This window comes from Coenobita brevimanus, chromosome 19, assembly GCF_032717465.1.
Source record: "Coenobita brevimanus isolate Jiangsu-jjx chromosome 19, ASM3271746v2, whole genome shotgun sequence".
Classification (NCBI taxonomy): domain Eukaryota; kingdom Metazoa; phylum Arthropoda; class Malacostraca; order Decapoda; family Coenobitidae; genus Coenobita; species Coenobita brevimanus.
The window spans coordinates 30,665,496-30,684,285 of NC_136972.1; the positions used below are offsets into that span (position 1 = coordinate 30,665,496).

At 43.6% G+C, this 18,790-nt stretch overlaps 1 protein-coding gene across 1 annotated transcript; it reads right to left on the reverse strand.

Moving 5' to 3' along the window:
* Positions 1-2,562: 2,562 nt before the first annotated feature.
* On the reverse strand, positions 2,563-17,309 carry shn (zinc finger protein schnurri). Its single transcript, XM_080266229.1, has 11 exons — positions 12,868-17,309; positions 11,868-12,003; positions 10,263-11,152; positions 9,828-10,148; positions 8,701-8,890; positions 7,611-7,745; positions 7,099-7,212; positions 6,532-6,724; positions 5,555-5,703; positions 3,988-4,097; positions 2,563-2,666 (listed from the first exon to the last, which is right to left on the reverse strand). The coding sequence occupies exons 1-11, from the start codon at positions 17,307-17,309 to the stop codon at positions 2,657-2,659; spliced, it is 6,690 nt and encodes a 2,229-aa protein (XP_080122355.1). The 3' UTR covers positions 2,563-2,656.
* Between the last annotated feature and the right edge of the window lie 1,481 nt (positions 17,310-18,790).

The window sequence follows — 18,790 nt, forward strand, 5'->3', positions numbered from 1 at the left end:
AAAAAAAAAAAACCACTGGCAGTTTCCATAGCTCACCAACAGGCATGGGACAGAGAAAATAAATGCTACAGTTATCTAAAGTTAGCCATTTCAATATGACAACCTTGTGATTACAGTCTTACTTCAAATGGACACGTTAATTGAGTTTAGGAGAGACTTTCAAACTAGAAGGGTTAGATACAGCCTTCCTTCATCCTGCCAGTTTTATATCTTTTCTTAACTGAGTAAAATCCTTAGACGGTAGCAAGAGCACAATGCAAAAAGATGTCATCCACAGAAGAGGCTAACTAGATGCTGTCCTTCTATACATGGTTGGTGACTCAACTATAAACTAGAAAACAGAAAGTTATCTAAAAAAAAAAAAAAAAAAAAAAAAAAAAAAATAGATGAGTGATATTGGCACAGTGTCTATACAAATTCTTCAATACAAACATTTACAATAAAAATACACACGCATCTTCACCCCCCTCCCCTCCTCTCACAACTGTACACATAGCTGCTAGTGTAGTCTGGAAGTATAATAAACCACAACACAGGTGAATGTCGGGTGTATGCCGCCACAGCCAGGGAAGAATAATGCTATCAACTCACTGGTGACCTGCCATGAAGTAAGGAAATAAATGACATGGGGGTAAATATGTTTCAACTGGGTTAGGTCACAGTTACATCACTTCATGGTTAGGTTTTGTCCATTTGACTGAGGCTCAATAGATACATAACTGATATCATGGTAAATATCTTTCTCAGCAGGGTTAAGTTATGGTTACATCACTTCATGGTTAGGTGTGATCCATTAGGTTGGGTTGAGTGGAGAAATAATGTAAGCTGGTGGTATGTATGTCTCAAGGTAAAATTTAAAATGCTGAATGGTTAGGTTAGGTCCATTAAGCTGAGTTTAAGTTGCTAGTCTCTTTACTTTGTGAGATCTGCAAACACAGCACAGCACTGAAGGATCTCCATGGCAAAAAGAGATATGCCACCCACACCCAAGCCAACGGACCTAACCTAACCACAAAGCACAGTAACCGTGATCTAATTTAATCAACCCCATACTTAACCTAAACATGAGGCAACATAACTGTGACCTAACTTTATTCAAATCAATCCTGATCATCCTGTCACAACATTCCTCACTCTATGGAAGGTCTGCAAATCACCATCTTTGTCCAGTGAGTGGTGGCAATGTTATACTTCCCCACACAGTCACATGCCCCACCACACTTGAGCATCACGAGTCATGCCATGTACACACCTTGACAACACTGCTGGTTCACTGCAGCTTAAACCCCATGAATCCGATGACGTCACTTATTCTTGCTGCTTCCAAATGCCCTTATTCCAGTTGGGAAAGACCTCTTGTGCTGAGGCGATTAATTAAGGCTATATCTAATTCCCCCAGTTCAAAACATGTCTTAAACTGAATAAAAGTCTGAGAGTAGCAAGAATAAAGTGAAAATGACATACTAGGGCTGAAAGGGTTAATGTCAAGTCTGAAATAAAGTTCAAGACTTACTGTACATAGTTAATGATAATAACCACTTGAAACGGTATCACATACAAAGGTTGAAAATTTATAAAACTGTCATGCTCCTCACGTAAATAAATATCTTTACTCTTGTGTAAAGTATCAAACTACTGTCTCTGTATTCACAAGTTGCCAACTAAGGACAATGAATTACTGTGTCCGTATATCATAATATTGAGCTCTCTGCAGTACATCACTCCACTGTTTCTCACTACAGTGATCAATGAAGCTACAGATTCACCACATATTCCACTTGTACTGTCATTTCACATCACCCAGCAGCAGACCTCTCAGTGTAGGCAGTCACACACAAAACTAACATCAACCCTCAATAGCCATGGAACTGCAATAGTTTTTATAAGAGATTAGCCAACTTGGGGAAAACACCAAGCACAGTATCATATGCAAGAAACTCTCTATGCCTATACAACTTCACCACAACCTTTTGGTCTTTAATTCTTTGCTGTATTGAGCAAAACCTGTTCTGTGGTTAATGCTGAATATGAAAATTACTGTACCTTGTAAAATTTTGTACCATTTACATCTTTCAACTCCTTTACAACCCTCAGTCACTTGCTTAATGGGTACCATTCACAGAGATTACAATTATTTCCTGTGGTGACAAAACCTTTGGTCATCTGGTGTGTCATAGAGTACTCTTCCCTGGGCTTGGGTGGATTTCAGGCCAGCAAGGGTAGTATCTGGTGGCATTTCAGTCTCAGCATCCTGGCCTCTGTACTGGACTAGGGCTAACCTGCCACCCTTGCCTCTTTACCAGATTAAGGCCACCACCACCTTCAACTCTTTACTGGAATGCCACACTGCCGCTGCCACTACTAAGTAAGTGCCATGTCTTATGGGGCCACTGGGAGAGAATACTTGAGCCAAGACTGGACTCACTACCTCTTTACTTGGGAGCACCTCTACCACACTGCCACTGCCATTGCTGGGGTGTGTGAGGCGTGATGTCTTATGGAGACAATGGGAGAGAGGACTTGAGCTTAGGTGTGCTGCCTGCTGCTGCCAGATGATGGTGGTGGTGGTGGTGGTGGTGGCGGTGTGTCAGCAACTGCTGGGCACTGGGGAATTTGATCTCACACACCACACACCAGTACCACTCCATATCCGGGGTTAGCTGTTCCTGAAATAAACGTACTGTATATTATATCTGACTGACTCTATCAGATACGTTAATGTGAAGCTACAGAATGTGGTAAATATTTTTGGCGTATCAGATAGAGCCAGGATTCCGGAGGCTTGAATGATGAGTGAATAGAAGCGTGGCTCATTGGATTGGGCAAATTTGGGCTGTCTGGACATGCTACTCACCTTGCCCCAGGATGGGAAAGGAGGTCTGGATGAAGATGATGATAAAAAAATATGCCACACAATTATGGAATGTAATTAAAATAAATGTACAAGCTACTAAATGCTACAGGTATGAAACCTTGAAGCTAATGACATTTCTCAATTATTAAAAAAAAAAATAATAATAATAAATAAATAAATAAAAAAAAGGGCTGGAGAGATGCCTTCCTGTGATGGTACTGATATAATCATTCCCCATCCTCCAAAAGGAAGAGAATGGACTGCATGAGACAAGCAACGTCAGCCTGCAGTCCATCAGGTTCACATTCAGATGAACCTGTGACCACAACAACATGAACAAGGAAACATTATAAACAAAAGCACACCACCAATAACAATATTATGCAATAAGCATATCATATCCTACAATTTAAAACAGCAATCAGAAACCTTTTATATTCAGAATTTAATCTTGTACAACTTATCTTCACTGATAATTAGTAACATGGCTGTTAGTGGCAATATGGACAATTTATGCAACACAACTACTTCATGCTTTTTTTAGTTACAAAAGTGTTAACAGACGTCAAACAAGTATGAATAAAAGAGCAATATATTTACTGGTACATGTGGTGCTGTGGCAAGTATTTCAAAAAGGGTGACTGAAGCAATGTTTAGGTAATGCAGAATGTACTATAACTCCTTCAATTACCCTACCACATTAAATATCATTTTTACGACAAAAGTTCCATCTGCACTCTGTAAAGTTCTGTTACCTGTGCTGTAAATGGTTAAAAATACTGTACCTAATGTGAAAGATGTCACATGTGTCTAAAATTAAATAGGAGAATTTTCCACATCATCATCACCTGCAGAGGAGCTTCTTAATCCTTCAGTCTGAAGGTATTTCTAACTGAATTCTTGTTACCTCCAGATGATTTTTATTTAAGGCAGGGGAAATATACTGAACTGGAGGGGTTGGAAACAGCCTTCAAAATTCTCTTCACTATTAGAGGTCTTTCCAAGCTTGAAAACATCATCAATGAGTACCGTAGCAAGAATAAAAAATGATATCAAGTTCAAAGGGTCAAGACAATGTGATGTGTGAAATAGCAGAGATGGAGTACTGTAACGTAGTGTGGAAGGGAACGTACCGGTATGCCACTGAGACCTTGTGGACAGTGTAGAGGTGGCCACTGAGGTGCTCTATATCAAGAAACTTCTCATGACAGAGGTGACACGCAACCAGACCCGCTGTGGCGCCCTGAGGGAGACATATCCTGCTACACACACACTCACATCACACAGAAGCTGGTGATATCACCTTGGGAGGTTTTCTAGCACTTCTTCCTCAGTGATTTACTCTTTATATTACACCTTTCCATTCTCCCATACGTTTCTTACTTCATCTAAGTGATATTTTCTATACTACACATCTCCATTCTGGTGTATCATCCATCCATCATCCAATCATACATTGCCCCATGAGGAGCGTAGGAGCCCGGGGCTAGGCAGTTGGTCCCGACATTTAAGATGAGAGAGGCCAGCCTCACTCATCCCTGAGTGGCATTACATGAGCAATCAACCCAACCACCCCTTGGATATAAACCTTCACCGGCTCAATCCGACTGGAGCACAATAATTACCCACTAAACCACCAGGCGCCATAGTTTGGTTATATGGTTACCACCCAGCGTAGTAAATGGTTTCCTGGTGCACAGGAAACCATTTGGCTTGTCACTCAGTGTAGAGTCACCCACAGGCTGAAGGAAGTGGAAAGAACGAAGGAGAGAAAGACAGAAGAGGGAGTGTAAAGTCACCCGTAGGCAGAAGGACAAGGAAAGAATGAAGAAAAGACAGAAGAGAATGGAAGGAAAGAGGGATGGAGAGGAAAGGGCAGACACCCAAGAGCAGCACTACATCGAGTGAGTGGATGGTGAGTGCCCCCACCTACCATAATATGTTTTTTATACAGTATTAACAAAGTTTACATAAATACTACATAGAAAAATATTAATATGCCACATGCAGAAATAAACTTTTCTGATGCCTACTAATGAACTGACAATCCTGTTATTTTGAAGTTTTGAGCACTGGTGAATTCTTGTGAAGAACTGATGTGTTTGAGAAGCAAAAGATAAACCATTATTATTAGTACTGCTGTTCAAGAAAAGATTCCTGAGAGCCTCCTAAGGTGATGAAAGTATGACTTACAGGGACATGTCATTCATGAGGTTGGAATGGTTATAGCTAACTTCTTAAGTACTGTACTGTAATGCAGCTTCATCACCAACTCAAGGGATGTTGCGCACAGTATATACTGCTACAACATGGCTGACTAGGGCACATCAAACACATATCATTTTGTATCCAGTTACACATCTGACTGGAGATGTGTACAAAGTATTTGGGACTAATATTTTACTTAATTTTGGCTATAAGGTAATAATGCAACCACTTATTGTGCTTCCACAGAGAATTCGGTGTCTTAAAACAATTAAGCATCTGCAACACAGAAAAGGTACAGCTTAGTGAAAATCTATGGAGTTTAAGCTCCAGCACTATTTTGTAAGAGACAATCCAAAGCATATTAGTAACCAGTAACGAAGAATTAGCGTCCCAGGTCAGAATTGTCAGCCACACATTTATGCAGTCTTCAGTTAAGGGATAGTTAAATTCACGAAGGTTAGCTTAGCCTGAGACCATCATGTGCACACTCACTGAGCCAACTTCAATGGGTGAGAGGTGTGGGTGTGGGTGGGGGTGTGGGCTCCGAGACGGCCCTGCTCCACTTCCCGACCCTGCTCCTGTTGCTGGTCCTGCCCTTGCTACCTCACGCACTACAGGCATCTCCTCATCATCTTCGCCATCTGTCAGTGGTTACGTGTATTTGTATACGACAGCTCTGCATTAATGCCTACTGACTGCATGAGGGTCACTGAGGGCAGACAATCAATTTTTGTTAAGCCACTATATTCCCCTTGACTCCATCATGCAACTACAGAATTTATCCAACAGCCAACACTGGAATCAAATCCAGGACTTCTTGATTGCTGGCTGAATCTGCTTCCAATTAAACTATAATCACCCTCTGTGCATAAGAGTATATGAATGTATGCAAAGGTGAAGACTGAAAAAAGCTTCAAAACCAGAAGTGGGGGAGGGAGAGAAATGTACCCATGTTTTCAGTATCATCACTGGCTGGTATTGTAAAGCTTATGAACCTTGATTGGACTGGTGAGGTGAATAAAAGTGAGCACAGATTGCTGCAGTAAAGACTGAAGGAAGGTAAAGTAACAGTAAACATTAATAACCACTCTATGTTACTCCGTATTGGCCCAGGAGGACCTAAGGCATTAGGAGGACTTGAGGTTAGGCTACTGTAACCTTTAGCTACACGAGATCCCCTATGTCCCTGGTAGCATTAGCGTAATACAAAACACCTCCAACCAACTCAGACAAGGCTGCATTATTATACATTCTACTCGGACCCTTCTTTATATCAAGGAGATGCCTAGGTGGCACAAAAGAAGGGACTGATGCAAAAAGTAATGGTAACAGCCAGAAAGGCCCCAAGATGCCAATATCTTCACTGTTGGCTACCAAAGCAATGAAAGCTAATGACTTCGGTACGGGCTGGTGAAGACTGAAAAATCCTACATGCGTAATGGCTGAATTAAAACGGTAACAGTAAATACCTGAGTTTCCAATATCATCATCATTGGCCACGGTGGGGTTCTGTGCTCCGGGATCATCCTGGTCATCCTGCATGGGGTAGTCATCTGATGAGGTGGAAGAGGAGCTGATGGTACGGGCTCGAGGGGGATGTTGCTGGGTCTGCCACGTTGTCAGCTTGCCTGGGTCCTTCTCATACAGACGCACTGCCAGGGCCTGGGTGATGAAAGTCGTGGTACGTACGCCCATGGATTCAAAGCACCAGACAGAGTGATGTGGTTGGGGGAAGAACTTGAGACAAAGACCAAGGTGGGGAGATGTGCAAGAACAAATAGGGAAGGGAGGGAAGTGTGTCATGAGAAGAAGAGTCATTGCTGAGTTTGAAAAAAAACATCTTGTGATCCTTTCTGTTGTCACTACTGCTCCCAGAATAATGTATTAAGCTATTCAGAGAGACAGACACCTTCACAGAAGTCTACAGTAACACAAATAATGCTATAACCAGAGCCTTCAAGAAATTTCCTACCTAGAAATCATACACCCTATGAAAAATAACTGCACTTTCTTCCACACAAGTTCCTACTACCTACCTTTAGACTCTCGAGTGAGTTGTCACAATCAGTGGTGTCAATCTCATTGAGGTTGGCCCCTGAGCGCTCCATCTCGGCATACGTCCCAAACGGCAATTTACCAAGGCACTCCAGCTGCAAGGGTTGGTGAGTGGATAATTCATTCCTCTACATCATTATTGCTTTTAACTTCAAGTAGTATTATTTTATTAAACTGAAAATTTTTCTTTTCTATTTTTTATTCATCCATCCAGCCATTATCCAAACCTTTTGTTGCCCCACCTTGATGGCCAGAGGTTGGGCTACAGTAGTCTAGATCATTTTAAATCATAGAGTTCACCCTGTCGGTGTTTACTTGACAGGAAAACAAGAAAAACCTCCATCTATTTTCTGGACTCAGAGCACAAAGAATTAATGCACAGTCGTATAGGACATGAGAATTTTACTACCGTGTCAACAGACGGCCAAGGCTGGGACAATTAAATGTCTTAATATTAAGAGGCTGAAAGACGAGTCTCACTGCATAGTCATACCTTCATGATGTGCATCTTGGAGCGCAGGTGTTTTGCCAGATGGCCGTGGATGCGGAAGGCAATCTTGCAGTCTCGGCACTTGAAGGGGCGAGGGTTGTCTGTGCTGGGGGTCCCGAAGGTCATGTTCATGTTTACCTGTGGAGGTTTTCATGGGTCATCAGGGAAAACACTGCATCATCACAATCATTATCATCATCATCCTAATCACTTTCCCCACACAAAGATTAGGTAAGGTAAGGCTCTGAGAGCAAGGAAAAACATTGCAGACTAAGTGCTAAACAATATCATGCCCAGAGAAAAGGAATACACATTCAATCACTCACCATTCAAATCCTCCGAATCCTAACTTCAAAACACAAACATAATCTTCTCCATACGTATGAGTTTTACTGGAAATCACAAAAAATGGTAGTAATCGATCCTTATCCCTTTAGGTGTGTAGGAAGGTCCAAGACTGGGCTGCTGTAGTTCACATCACTTAAACTGGTGGCAACCACGCTACAGTATACTGCATCTGGATAGAAAAACCACCAACCATCTCTTGATTTCAATCATGCTCAGTTAATGCACACCCACCTCTTACCCCAGGAACTGCACACTCACCTCTAACCCCAGACCTATATGAAATTACAAAAATGGTTACAGATTATTCTTGACTGATGTGCCTATGCTTGAAAATAGAAGAAATACCTTGTGATGGTATGGCCACATGGGAAAAATGGACAATAAATGAGTGATTAAGTTAAATTTTGCATATTACCTCCATATCCTCCTGTCACTGATGTAAAGTATACTTATATTTCAATACTAAAAAAAACATACATATGAATGAGATGGAGGGATGGAGTAGGTAGGTATATGAGACAGGGGGGGTGGGGGTAGGTTGGGGGAGGGCAGCAAAATGGCAGGGGACAGGGCGACATGGACATGGAGGCAATTTGTCTGTGGCCACCTAATGGAATTAAGGCATCTGGCAACAGATAGACAGAATGTTAAAGAGCAATATGCAAAATAAACAGATAAGAAAGAGGTGCTATGAAACCTCCCATCCCAGCCAGATTACAGGGCTCATCTTTACCAAACAACTGACCTTGTTGAAGTGGCTGACAGAGCGTTTGTGCTTCTGAAGGTGGCCATTGGTCCTGAATGAGACAGCACATGACTCACAGCGGTATGGCCGTTCCATGTAGTGGATGTTCATGTGGATGCTCAGCTGAGAGTGTCGGTTAAATTCCTTGTGGCAAAAGGAACATTTGCACTTTCCATCATCGTTTCCCAGTCTGGTGGAAGTTAGGATGTAAGACATGGTGGAGGTAAATCATCATCATGATCATCATCATCATCAGTATTCCAACCCTACTTCCCACCTATAAACAGTGGTTGGGGATAAAACCAGTGTACATTAAGCAGATAAAAGTCAAAGAATCACTTAACCCCTAGGTTGTGGTGGTCCTAAACATTTCCTATGTCCCTGTTGTGGGAAAACTGGTTAAAAAAAATTGTGTTTCATCATGTGTTTTGACCCACTTATACCTAACCAAACATGATAATATTTTATTCACAATATTTCATGCAGCTCTTACGGAATGTACAACGTAGTCTACCGACTGGCATTTCCGGAATGCTATATGCAGCTGAGGGGTTAAAATACTGTATAGTACTGTATTTCATATTACAGAACACAAACATCACATTAACATTAATTTCATTTCACATCACAAGGAGCTAGGTGGTTGCCAGGATTTGTTTTTCTTTCTTTTTTCCATTTTCTGGATGATAAATCAGAGGTGATGGTATTCTCAGTCTGTTCCTACATCCTTTATGCTATCACGAGAGTTAAGAAACAAATTGCACCACATTTCAGGTTCAATTATACCAACATTGTTAAACATGGGTGGATAGGGTTATGGGCTTGGGATCACAGACACTCAGTCAAAAAATGATCAGTGGATTCTTGTGTGAAACAAGCTGACACCACATATGATGCATAGTACAAAAACCCATTAGCCTAATCCAAGTCCATTTTAGCAGTCATTTTAATGATGATGCAATATATTGCTAATGTGATTTTCTATATCAGATCTATGCTTTGTATTATTATATATACACTCAAAAAGAAAACAGATCAATCTTCCTTAAACATTCCAAGCTGTACTGATCCTTCAAACATCACTGGACCTCTCCAGCTACCTGCATAGCAGGTGATATGGACCTCACCTGTTTAGGGATGATGGCACAACGCCACTGGGCACCAGGAAGGCTGTCTTAGCATCCACACCTCTGCTGTTTACCACGGTCAGGTTGGCAGGTGGCGTGGGCATTCTTGAGGTGGTAGTGGTGGTGGTCGAAGCTTGGGTGACACTGCTGGTGGCACTACCACTCTGACTCACACTGCTGTTTGCAATGGTCACCTGAGAGACACAGGTACTGTTGCTGCTGCTGCTGAAAGTAAGGTTTGTGTTGGGAGCTGGAGAAGATGTTGATGAGGGGCTCTGGCCATCCATAGTACAAGCACCTGCTTCACCTTCTCCATTTTGTGTGTCTTTTGAAAGAGTTTCACTGTCTTTTGTGCCCACTTTCTTCTTTCCTTTATGTGATACCTCTGAGGTGTGTGTGGGTACAGGTACATGTTTAAGGGTAGGTGAGGGTGATGGTGAAGGAGAGGAAGGAGGCAATGGGGCCAGGTTAGTGTGAGGGGAGTCTGGGGATGTGTCGGAGGATGAGTCTTTATACTGCTGTCTCTTGATGGTTGTGTCCAGAACAGCACGCTCCTTCAGGTACGCCTGCAACATGGAACTGCTGCTGCCATTTTCTTTGGTAGGGTCTGGCACTACGTGGGGCTTCTCACATGACACGTGCGAGGCACGCTCCGTTGTGTTGTAGATTGACTTCAGGAGGGTGGAAGATTCTGTTACAGGAGACAGGATCTCTGAGGGATGTTCTCTGATTGGAGTGGAAGGGGTGGCAGGGGAAGCCAGGCCAGCAACAGGAGATCTCAGATCAGCAACTGATGGTCGGCTCATCAGGGGCAAGAAACTGGGCCTCCTTGGGTTGGGGGATTTCTTCATGATTAGGGACTTGTCACTGACATGAGTGAGGGTGGCGGTACTGGTGACACCCTTCTTCACACTCAGGTCCATAGGTGAATCTCCTGAGGCCTCTGTGCCCATGACTTGCTGCACCTTGCCCTCCTTTGTGGCATGAGGAATGGGTAGAGTCTCACTCGGGGCAGACACAGCCGGGTGCATCACCAGCACCCCAGACCTTACACCTTGCACTCCCCCTTCCCATGTTACATCCTTGGGCTCTTGCTTCACCTCAACACTGGTTCCATCTGTTCCTTGTCCCTGTGGTGGTGATGGAGTACTATGATTGGTGTGGCTGTGGCCCTGAGCATCCTGGAACTGAGTGTTCACTCCACCCATCAACTCATCCTCGTCATCCTCGTCGTCATCATCACCATCATCATCATCGTCCTCTTCGTCCTCCTCGTCATCGTCGCACTCCATACTGTCTCTACGACCTTCCTGTTCCAGCTTCCCCTGAATACAAATAACTACTATATAATCAATGCTGTTAATCATACAGGAAATGAAAACACTGACAAATGGATAGCAATATGAACCATAATGCACTGTAAAGATATAAATGCATCCTATATTAGCCTACATGATACACTGTTATTATACAGTACTGTATATCAAAAAGTGTACAAAACATCAGTCAGCTGGAAACAGGCAGTCCTAGTCAGGGATGTGTTACATAAATCACTATTTTCTCTAATAATCAGTACACTGTACAGTAAATTTAAGGAAACTAATAACTATGCTTTATAGGAAGCCATTTTTAACTGATATATTTTTTTGTACTTTACTGTGGTTTGAAATCCATGACTGTGGCATGATTTCTGGAAGGACCAACTACCACACTGCTACCATCCTTGAGAAATCATTTTATTTTAATATATCATCATCAAAAATTTTCATGCACTTTTTGTTTAATCATACCACCCATATTTTTTCCTAATGAATTTTTCAGTGATCTCAGCATCACAATGGGTATGCTGAATCAAGGGTACAGTGGTCAAAGTATAAATAGCAAGGGTGAATGCCACGAAAGGTGACTTGTAATGACTGAAAGGATAACAAAATAGAGTATTCAAGATGTAAGAATAGTACAACATCCTAGAAACAACAACAGTACTGTACAGCAAACAAAACACAAAAACAGTGCAGTATCCAAGATGCACCTCCTGACCTGCAAAGCGAGGGCACGGTGGTTAATGTGCGAGTCGTCCACTACCGTTGGCACTGGCACCACACCCATCTCCTCACACCGCTTGTCATGTGCCTTGGAACGCAGGTGTTTTGTCAGGTTACCCTTGGTCTTGAAGCTGCCAAACACACCACAGTCAGCATATGATAATCATGATGATGGCAATAATGATGACAATGATGATGGTGGTGGTGATAAAAAAGAGGACAATACAGTAAGCCCTCATCTTCAGCAGTGTTCCACTTTACCAACTCAGTTTTTCCACATATGAGTAAACCATCACAAACTACACTCAGTAGTTTACTTTCCATTCTCTGAAACTTAGCACAGTTTGTTTGCAATTCATCTACGAATACACAGCATACAAGTAGATTCTAATCCCGGGTGATGTTTGAGGGCACTACAAAAGGTAGGAGCCCTCTGGTTAGGGTTTCAACATCCACAGAAATTCACGTCTCATGGATGTCCATGGGATATAACCCATGTGAAAAAGAAAGGCATATTGTAAAAATCATATTGATAATGATGAAGGTTGTGATAAACAAGATGGTGGTAATAATGATCACAAACTCAGGATAAAAGAGTTAAATAACTAAAAAACCCTATGGTGAAGAAATACTGTAATTTTGTTGACTTCCATTTTAACAAAAAACTGCAACCCATGTTCTGTGTTATCTCTCCAGACATACACCATCGATCCATTTCTTTGTCAAATCTTCAGTTTTCTCAGCATCCATTTATCACTTTTGCACCCACTCATTAACCCATTTCCTTCTGGTGATAGACAGGGAAGCAGATAAGTCAAGAGATAAACAAACGGATAAACAGATTGGTTTGGATCTGGCTGAAATTGTTGCATTTTCTGAATAAACAACTTACCGTATGTTTTTATGGGTATAATTCTTCTATTTCATTGATTCCTGGCATTATGAAATCAAGACACATATCCTCATCTACCTGTACTTCCTAGCCTGCAACCTACCTGAAGCTACAGTGTCTGCAGGCATATGGGCGCAGGTCTGTGTGGGTGCGGATGTGCTTCTTCAGCATGGATGGTTTCTTGCAGCGGATACCACAGGTCTCACACACATAGCGGCCACGCCCGCGTCCCCGTACATACGTGTAATCCTCTGTACTCTTGAACCCTCCCTCGAATATCTTGATACGCTTAGATGTGCCTCCATCTGTCCCCTCCCCTGGCTGGCTCGTTTTGACACCTGGTTCTGGAGAAGAATCCTCGACTTCATGTTTGACTGTGGGGCAAGCTTTTTCTGTGTCAGCTTCATCCTCATTTTCTGTACTAGGTCCTTCACTCTTCACTTCATTTGCATCTTTATCCTTAGACTTGTCATCCTCCTTCCCCTTGGTCTTCTCTTTCTCTCCCTTAAATGTCCAGTAAGATGAGTGAGTCTGTATCAAGTTGAGCTCCTTTGATTTGGCAATGGTGTAAGAACGGTCATATCTGTGTGATTCGTATAAGCCCATGGCTTGATATGGTGGCAATTTGAGTGGATTATCTTCGGCTGGCTTTCTGAGCTGCCAGTTGGAGTACATGGACAGCTTAGGATCAGTGGACTGTGGTACGTACATTGGCTGCTGCCGGTAGATACAACAAAAATATGATTTGGTAGACACTTTATGCCCCAAGTATGTATATGCAGAACCATTCAACAACATCTGTACACAACTCTTCTTAGGTCGAGGAGTGTCTGGACTAACTAAAGTTGTGCCAATCAAAGCAAGGGATGATTTGTTTGTAAATGGTTGGGGCTTAAGTTCTAAAAAATTTGGACGTTTTCTAGGTGGAAGAAACTCCTCAGATTCTGACGCATCGCTTTTGGTAGAATACTCAGGCTTCTTACTTTCATTAGGAGTTCCACTTTTTTCAGCTGGGCTTTTTTCCAGAGTAACAGGTTCAGATGCAACTGGGTGGATTCTTATCTCTGGAGTATTATTTTTAATCTCAGTGGGCTTACTACATACAGTCACTGGAAGAGCTTTTGGCCTGGGTGATGGAACATCCTTGGGTGCCATACGATTATGTACTTTGAATATGGTGGCGGCCTGGCAATGCTCCCTTACTGGACTGTTTGGAGGTTCCCGTGGTCTGGCTACTGTGAGGCTTTTATCCCTGGGTGATGGTACTAATGGAGGATGGGGCACAGCGCTCGTGGTTGGTGCAACATAGGGAACAGGCAGATGTGAGGGATAAGTAGAATTCGAGATGGAGTTTCTGTCAATGCCCTTTGCTGGAGGGTTCACCAAGTTGGCCTGTGAGTAAGGTCCGGGTATCCCAGGAACATATGGCACCTTCTCATCCCCCACTGGTAGCAGAGCCGGGTAGCTGGCTGACATGGCTTTATTTTGTGGCCTGTAGTGCTCCTTCTCCTTCTCCTGGACAAGCAATGGCTGTGGACCTGCTTCAGAGACCCCAGGGTGAATGCCAGGATGCACACCTGTGGAAAGTGAGGCTGGGTGTGGCAGGTTTGGCTTGCTGGAAGAGAAGGCTCCAGGAGATGGTCTCACAGAACTCACTGTAGATCTGATCATATTCTGCTTGTGTGAACTGATCAGGCCATGTGTAAGAGAAGTCTGGGGATGAAGCAGACCTGCATGACTTGGAGTGCGAGGAGAGTAAGTGGAGAATGATATACTTCCCAGATCAGGAGCAGGAATACCGGGAATGGCCAAATTGGGAAGCTGAAGATGAGGTGCATACTGAAGGAAAGATGGGGAAAAGGATGTGTTGTACATTCCAGGTGGGTGAGCTGCCTCTTGGATATTTGGGGAGAGGACTGGGATATCAGACTGTTCAGGGTGCAATGATGAACTGACCAAACTTGGAACAGTCTTTGTGGAGGATGTACTGGTCTTTCCTTCAACTTGAACCATTGTACCACCAGAGTTAAGGCCAGATTTTGCAATGGTCACCACTACTGATGTTGGGACAGAGACTTCAGGCTTAGACATTCCACCTCCAAGCTGTTGTGGCGGTATTCGTATGTCCATGGCAGGACTCGGTGGCTTGCTGGGATCTATCCGCATTGTTTTGAGCTCATTACCGTCATGGATTTGAACTTCACCACCAAATAACTGAAGATTATTTAGCTTATTCTGCTTGTTAATATCATCTATCATCTTCAGACTGATATCACTTTTACATCCTCCATACCCTTTTCCAGGAGGGTAAATTGGGGAGAGGAATGTGGAGCGATCAAGACTGCTTCCATCCACCTCGGAGATCTTCCGCTTGATTTGTGGCACCCCATCTGGAACAGACTTACTCCTGTACACCTTGTATGAGGCATCACAGCGGTAGCGAGCGTCATCTTGGGAACCACGACGGTTTGGTGGCTCCCCACTTGATGACCCACGGGAGGATGAGCGCTCTCGATCCATGTGCTCTGGCTTCTTCTGTAGGTCTAGTGCTTCATCCTGCTCTCCTGCCACCCAACGTCCCCCATCACCACTCTTTACTGAGTCTGGGGTGCCTCTCTCACTACCAGTGCCCACCCGCTGGCTACAGCAGTGTCGCATGTGCATCTCAAGCTCTTCAGGGTTCCTAAAAGGAGTCCTACAACGCACGCACACACATGTCAAGACCTCACCAGGGGGAATGGACTGACTAGCGATTCTTGCACGTTCATGTCTCTCCAGGGTTTCATCAATGGCAGAGGCGATGCCAGCACGAGCAGTTTCAAGAAGATTCTTGATGACGGAGCCTTCATGACTGCGTGGGACCTGCCTCAAGAGGGCAGCGTCTTCAGGCACCATGATTCTATTTTTAGGTACCTCTCTCATAACACTGGATCCTTCCGATGTACACCTCTTGTGTGACCCATCGATCATACAGGGGTCTATCATAGTCATGTGGGAGGCAGTGAGGGCAGGTGCTGACTGAGAAGAAGAGGTAGCAATTCCTTGTAATGATATGGAAGGTTTGGAAGCACTAACACGACTGAATGTAGGCTGAGCAGGAGGCAGGTTTGGGGTGGGTGGAAGACTGGGACTGTACAGAGACTGTCTTTCAACCAAGGTAGCCTCTGAGGTGAAGGAGTGACTTCGTTCTCTTGGCTGCATCTGCAAGGGTGCTGAGCCTGTTGAAGGGGGTCCTGGAGCGGAAGTCTTGCTGGCCTTGAACCCAGACTCCACGAGACTACACCGCCGGCTTTTACCACTGCCAGACCCATCACTCTCGCTGGATGATGAACCGATGCTTGACTGTCGCTTGTATCGTCTGGACCACAGAGGATTGTTAGTATCTACAATGGCTTGATTCTCAACAATGAGCTTTGTGATATGTCTTCCCACTATTTCTGGACTTGGGGATTTGATTCCCTTCCAGAGTGAGCTAACATTCTGGGTAGTGGCCACTGAATTTAACTGGCTGGATGAGCTTCCATCCTCTTTCCTAGTTGCTGCATGAATATCAAGAGGAGGAAGACACGCCTTAGAGAGGTTGGCAGGGCTTGGTGAGTGTGGACTGGGGCTAGAGTGTGCACTATGACTATAATGGTTGGGATGGGTGGCAGCAAAAACTTGATATGTTGAAAGGTTGCCAGTATTATTGTCAACTGAACAAACAACTTGAGCTGGTGCTGACTGTTGTCTCACTATAGGAGGCGACTGTCCCTTCACCAAACCCTCATCTGGAGAAGAATATGCATGACGAAATTTTGGCTTGTATATTGAACTTCCTCTGTCCTTTCCCACATCCTCCTGGCCCCTTGTGGTCAGAGGTGCACTGTGAGAAGTGGTGTTGTGGTCCCTGCTGGTGGGCTGAGTGATAGAGAGGTCTGTGGGCTGGCACTGAAGGCCTCCATCATGACTAAAGCATCCCGATCCATCGTCACCATCCACATCCAGATTATCACTGGACTCGACTGTGCCGTCACTGCCATCCTGTGTCCCTCCATCACACCGCAACTTATGGGATTGGGACCTGGTGTGCTTCAGGTAGTTACTTTTGGTCTTGAATGCTATACTACACTGATCGCAGCTGTAAGGCCGCTCATTGGTGTGTGTGCGGATGTGCTTGTCCAACACTGAGGGCTTGGCACACCCCAGACCACAATAGACACATTTGTACTTTCCTCCGCTACTGCTGTTGCTCTTCCTCTTGCCTTCCTCAGTATCAAGAGGAGGCTGATTGTAACTCCCTTGGGTACTGTTTGGTCCCTGGCCAGACATGAACCCATTAACTGGGAAGGAGCCATCGGTGTAAATGGCAGCTGCTTTCGGTGGTGGGAGTGTGGGGGCCTCAGTCTTGCCATTCCTTGCCAGTGCTTCCTTGGCTGGGTGCTGGGGTGTGGAGGTGGTGTCACAGGCCTCCAACTGGGCCCGCTTAAACTTCTTGTGCGTGTAGGTGACATTGGCTGTTGGGTTCATGGGGGCCGAACACGTGATCACACCCATGGGACGCATGCAGGACACTTGCCCCTTGCAACACTGCACATTTTATGGCTCCCTTGCTCCTTCCTCCCCTCCATCACTAACCTGTATGAATACACTTAATTAAATAAATTCAAATCACATTTTTCCTCTTAAAAAATTGCCATACTGAGGTTGGCCATGGTAGAGGTGACGTTTTTCATGGACTGGGAGTTAAACCAAATGCTAAAACCAACCACTGTAATTTACTTCTCAAAACTGTTGTGAAAAACGAAATGTAAAATGTGTAACACTGTTAGAGTCCCTGCTTGGACTCCTGACAGAACAGTATACCTGCTGCTAAGTTTCCTGGCTAATAATGATGACTGTGTGGCTAGTTACTAAGTTGCAGCCCAGTTCCACTACCATGGCAGTACCTCCCACGGTCAATAGCAGCTACCTTACTGTCTATACTTATACATATTATATGATCATCATCAAAATAATATTCTTCCTTATGCTCCTTCTTGTTGCATCACTAACCTGAACAAGTAAAGTTACCATATAGTCTATCCAATTGCATTATGCATGACCAACACTGCTTGTTTACAGTAGAGTCTTCCTATTATTGACCTCTTGAATTTGGCAACATATTTTTAAGGGTATTATTATTACTTTCAAATCATTTTATGCAACTCATGAAAGGCCTCTCATATGAGAGGCAATAATGATGGCTGCATCTAGCAATTAAAAGTCAGAGGGTTCCTTAGCCCACATATAAATGTCTGGAGATGGCAAGAAAATGATAAAAAGGACATCAATGTTCTGAAGAAGTTAATATGAACAGTGATATATTACTGCAGTTACTAATAATGTGCACTAATGGAATACTAACCATGGTGATAAATTGAAGAACAAATGTACTGATGACAGAAGTGGCGTCAAATCAACACCCATACACTACCATGGCTCCACCATCAACCTAGAATGAAAAAGATTATACCCTTAATATTTAATAACGAACAAGGTAAAAATCTTATCATCTATCTCCACAACCATATTTTTCAACAATCTCTCTCATCGTTTATGGGCAAAGGGTTCAGGGCACTGTTTACACCCCATGTATAGAATCTGAAAATGCAGTAGGGAGTAAATAAAGTTGGGCAAATAAAGTAACTGCCTCTGGATGACATTTTAACCTTCTCACAGTCAAGACTAATTTACTGTTTGCTGCAGCTAATACCAGAGTTTTTTATACTGCGAGTAAGTCACTGGAACTTGAGTAAATACAGTACTGTCACCATTAACCCTCTCATGGTGGGAAAAACTCTGATATTTTATTCCAAACAAAGCCACATGATTTTATTCAGCCATGAGTGAGCCATGGGCGCCTGGGAGTGTCAAGGTATCGGAGGCCATCATACTGTTTATGACTAACAAATGCCTAGTGTGATGGTGGTGTTCAATGGTATGGGTCTGGTGCTGATCTTGTTGCAACAGGATTATCTGAATGTGAATCTAGTGGACTGAAGGCT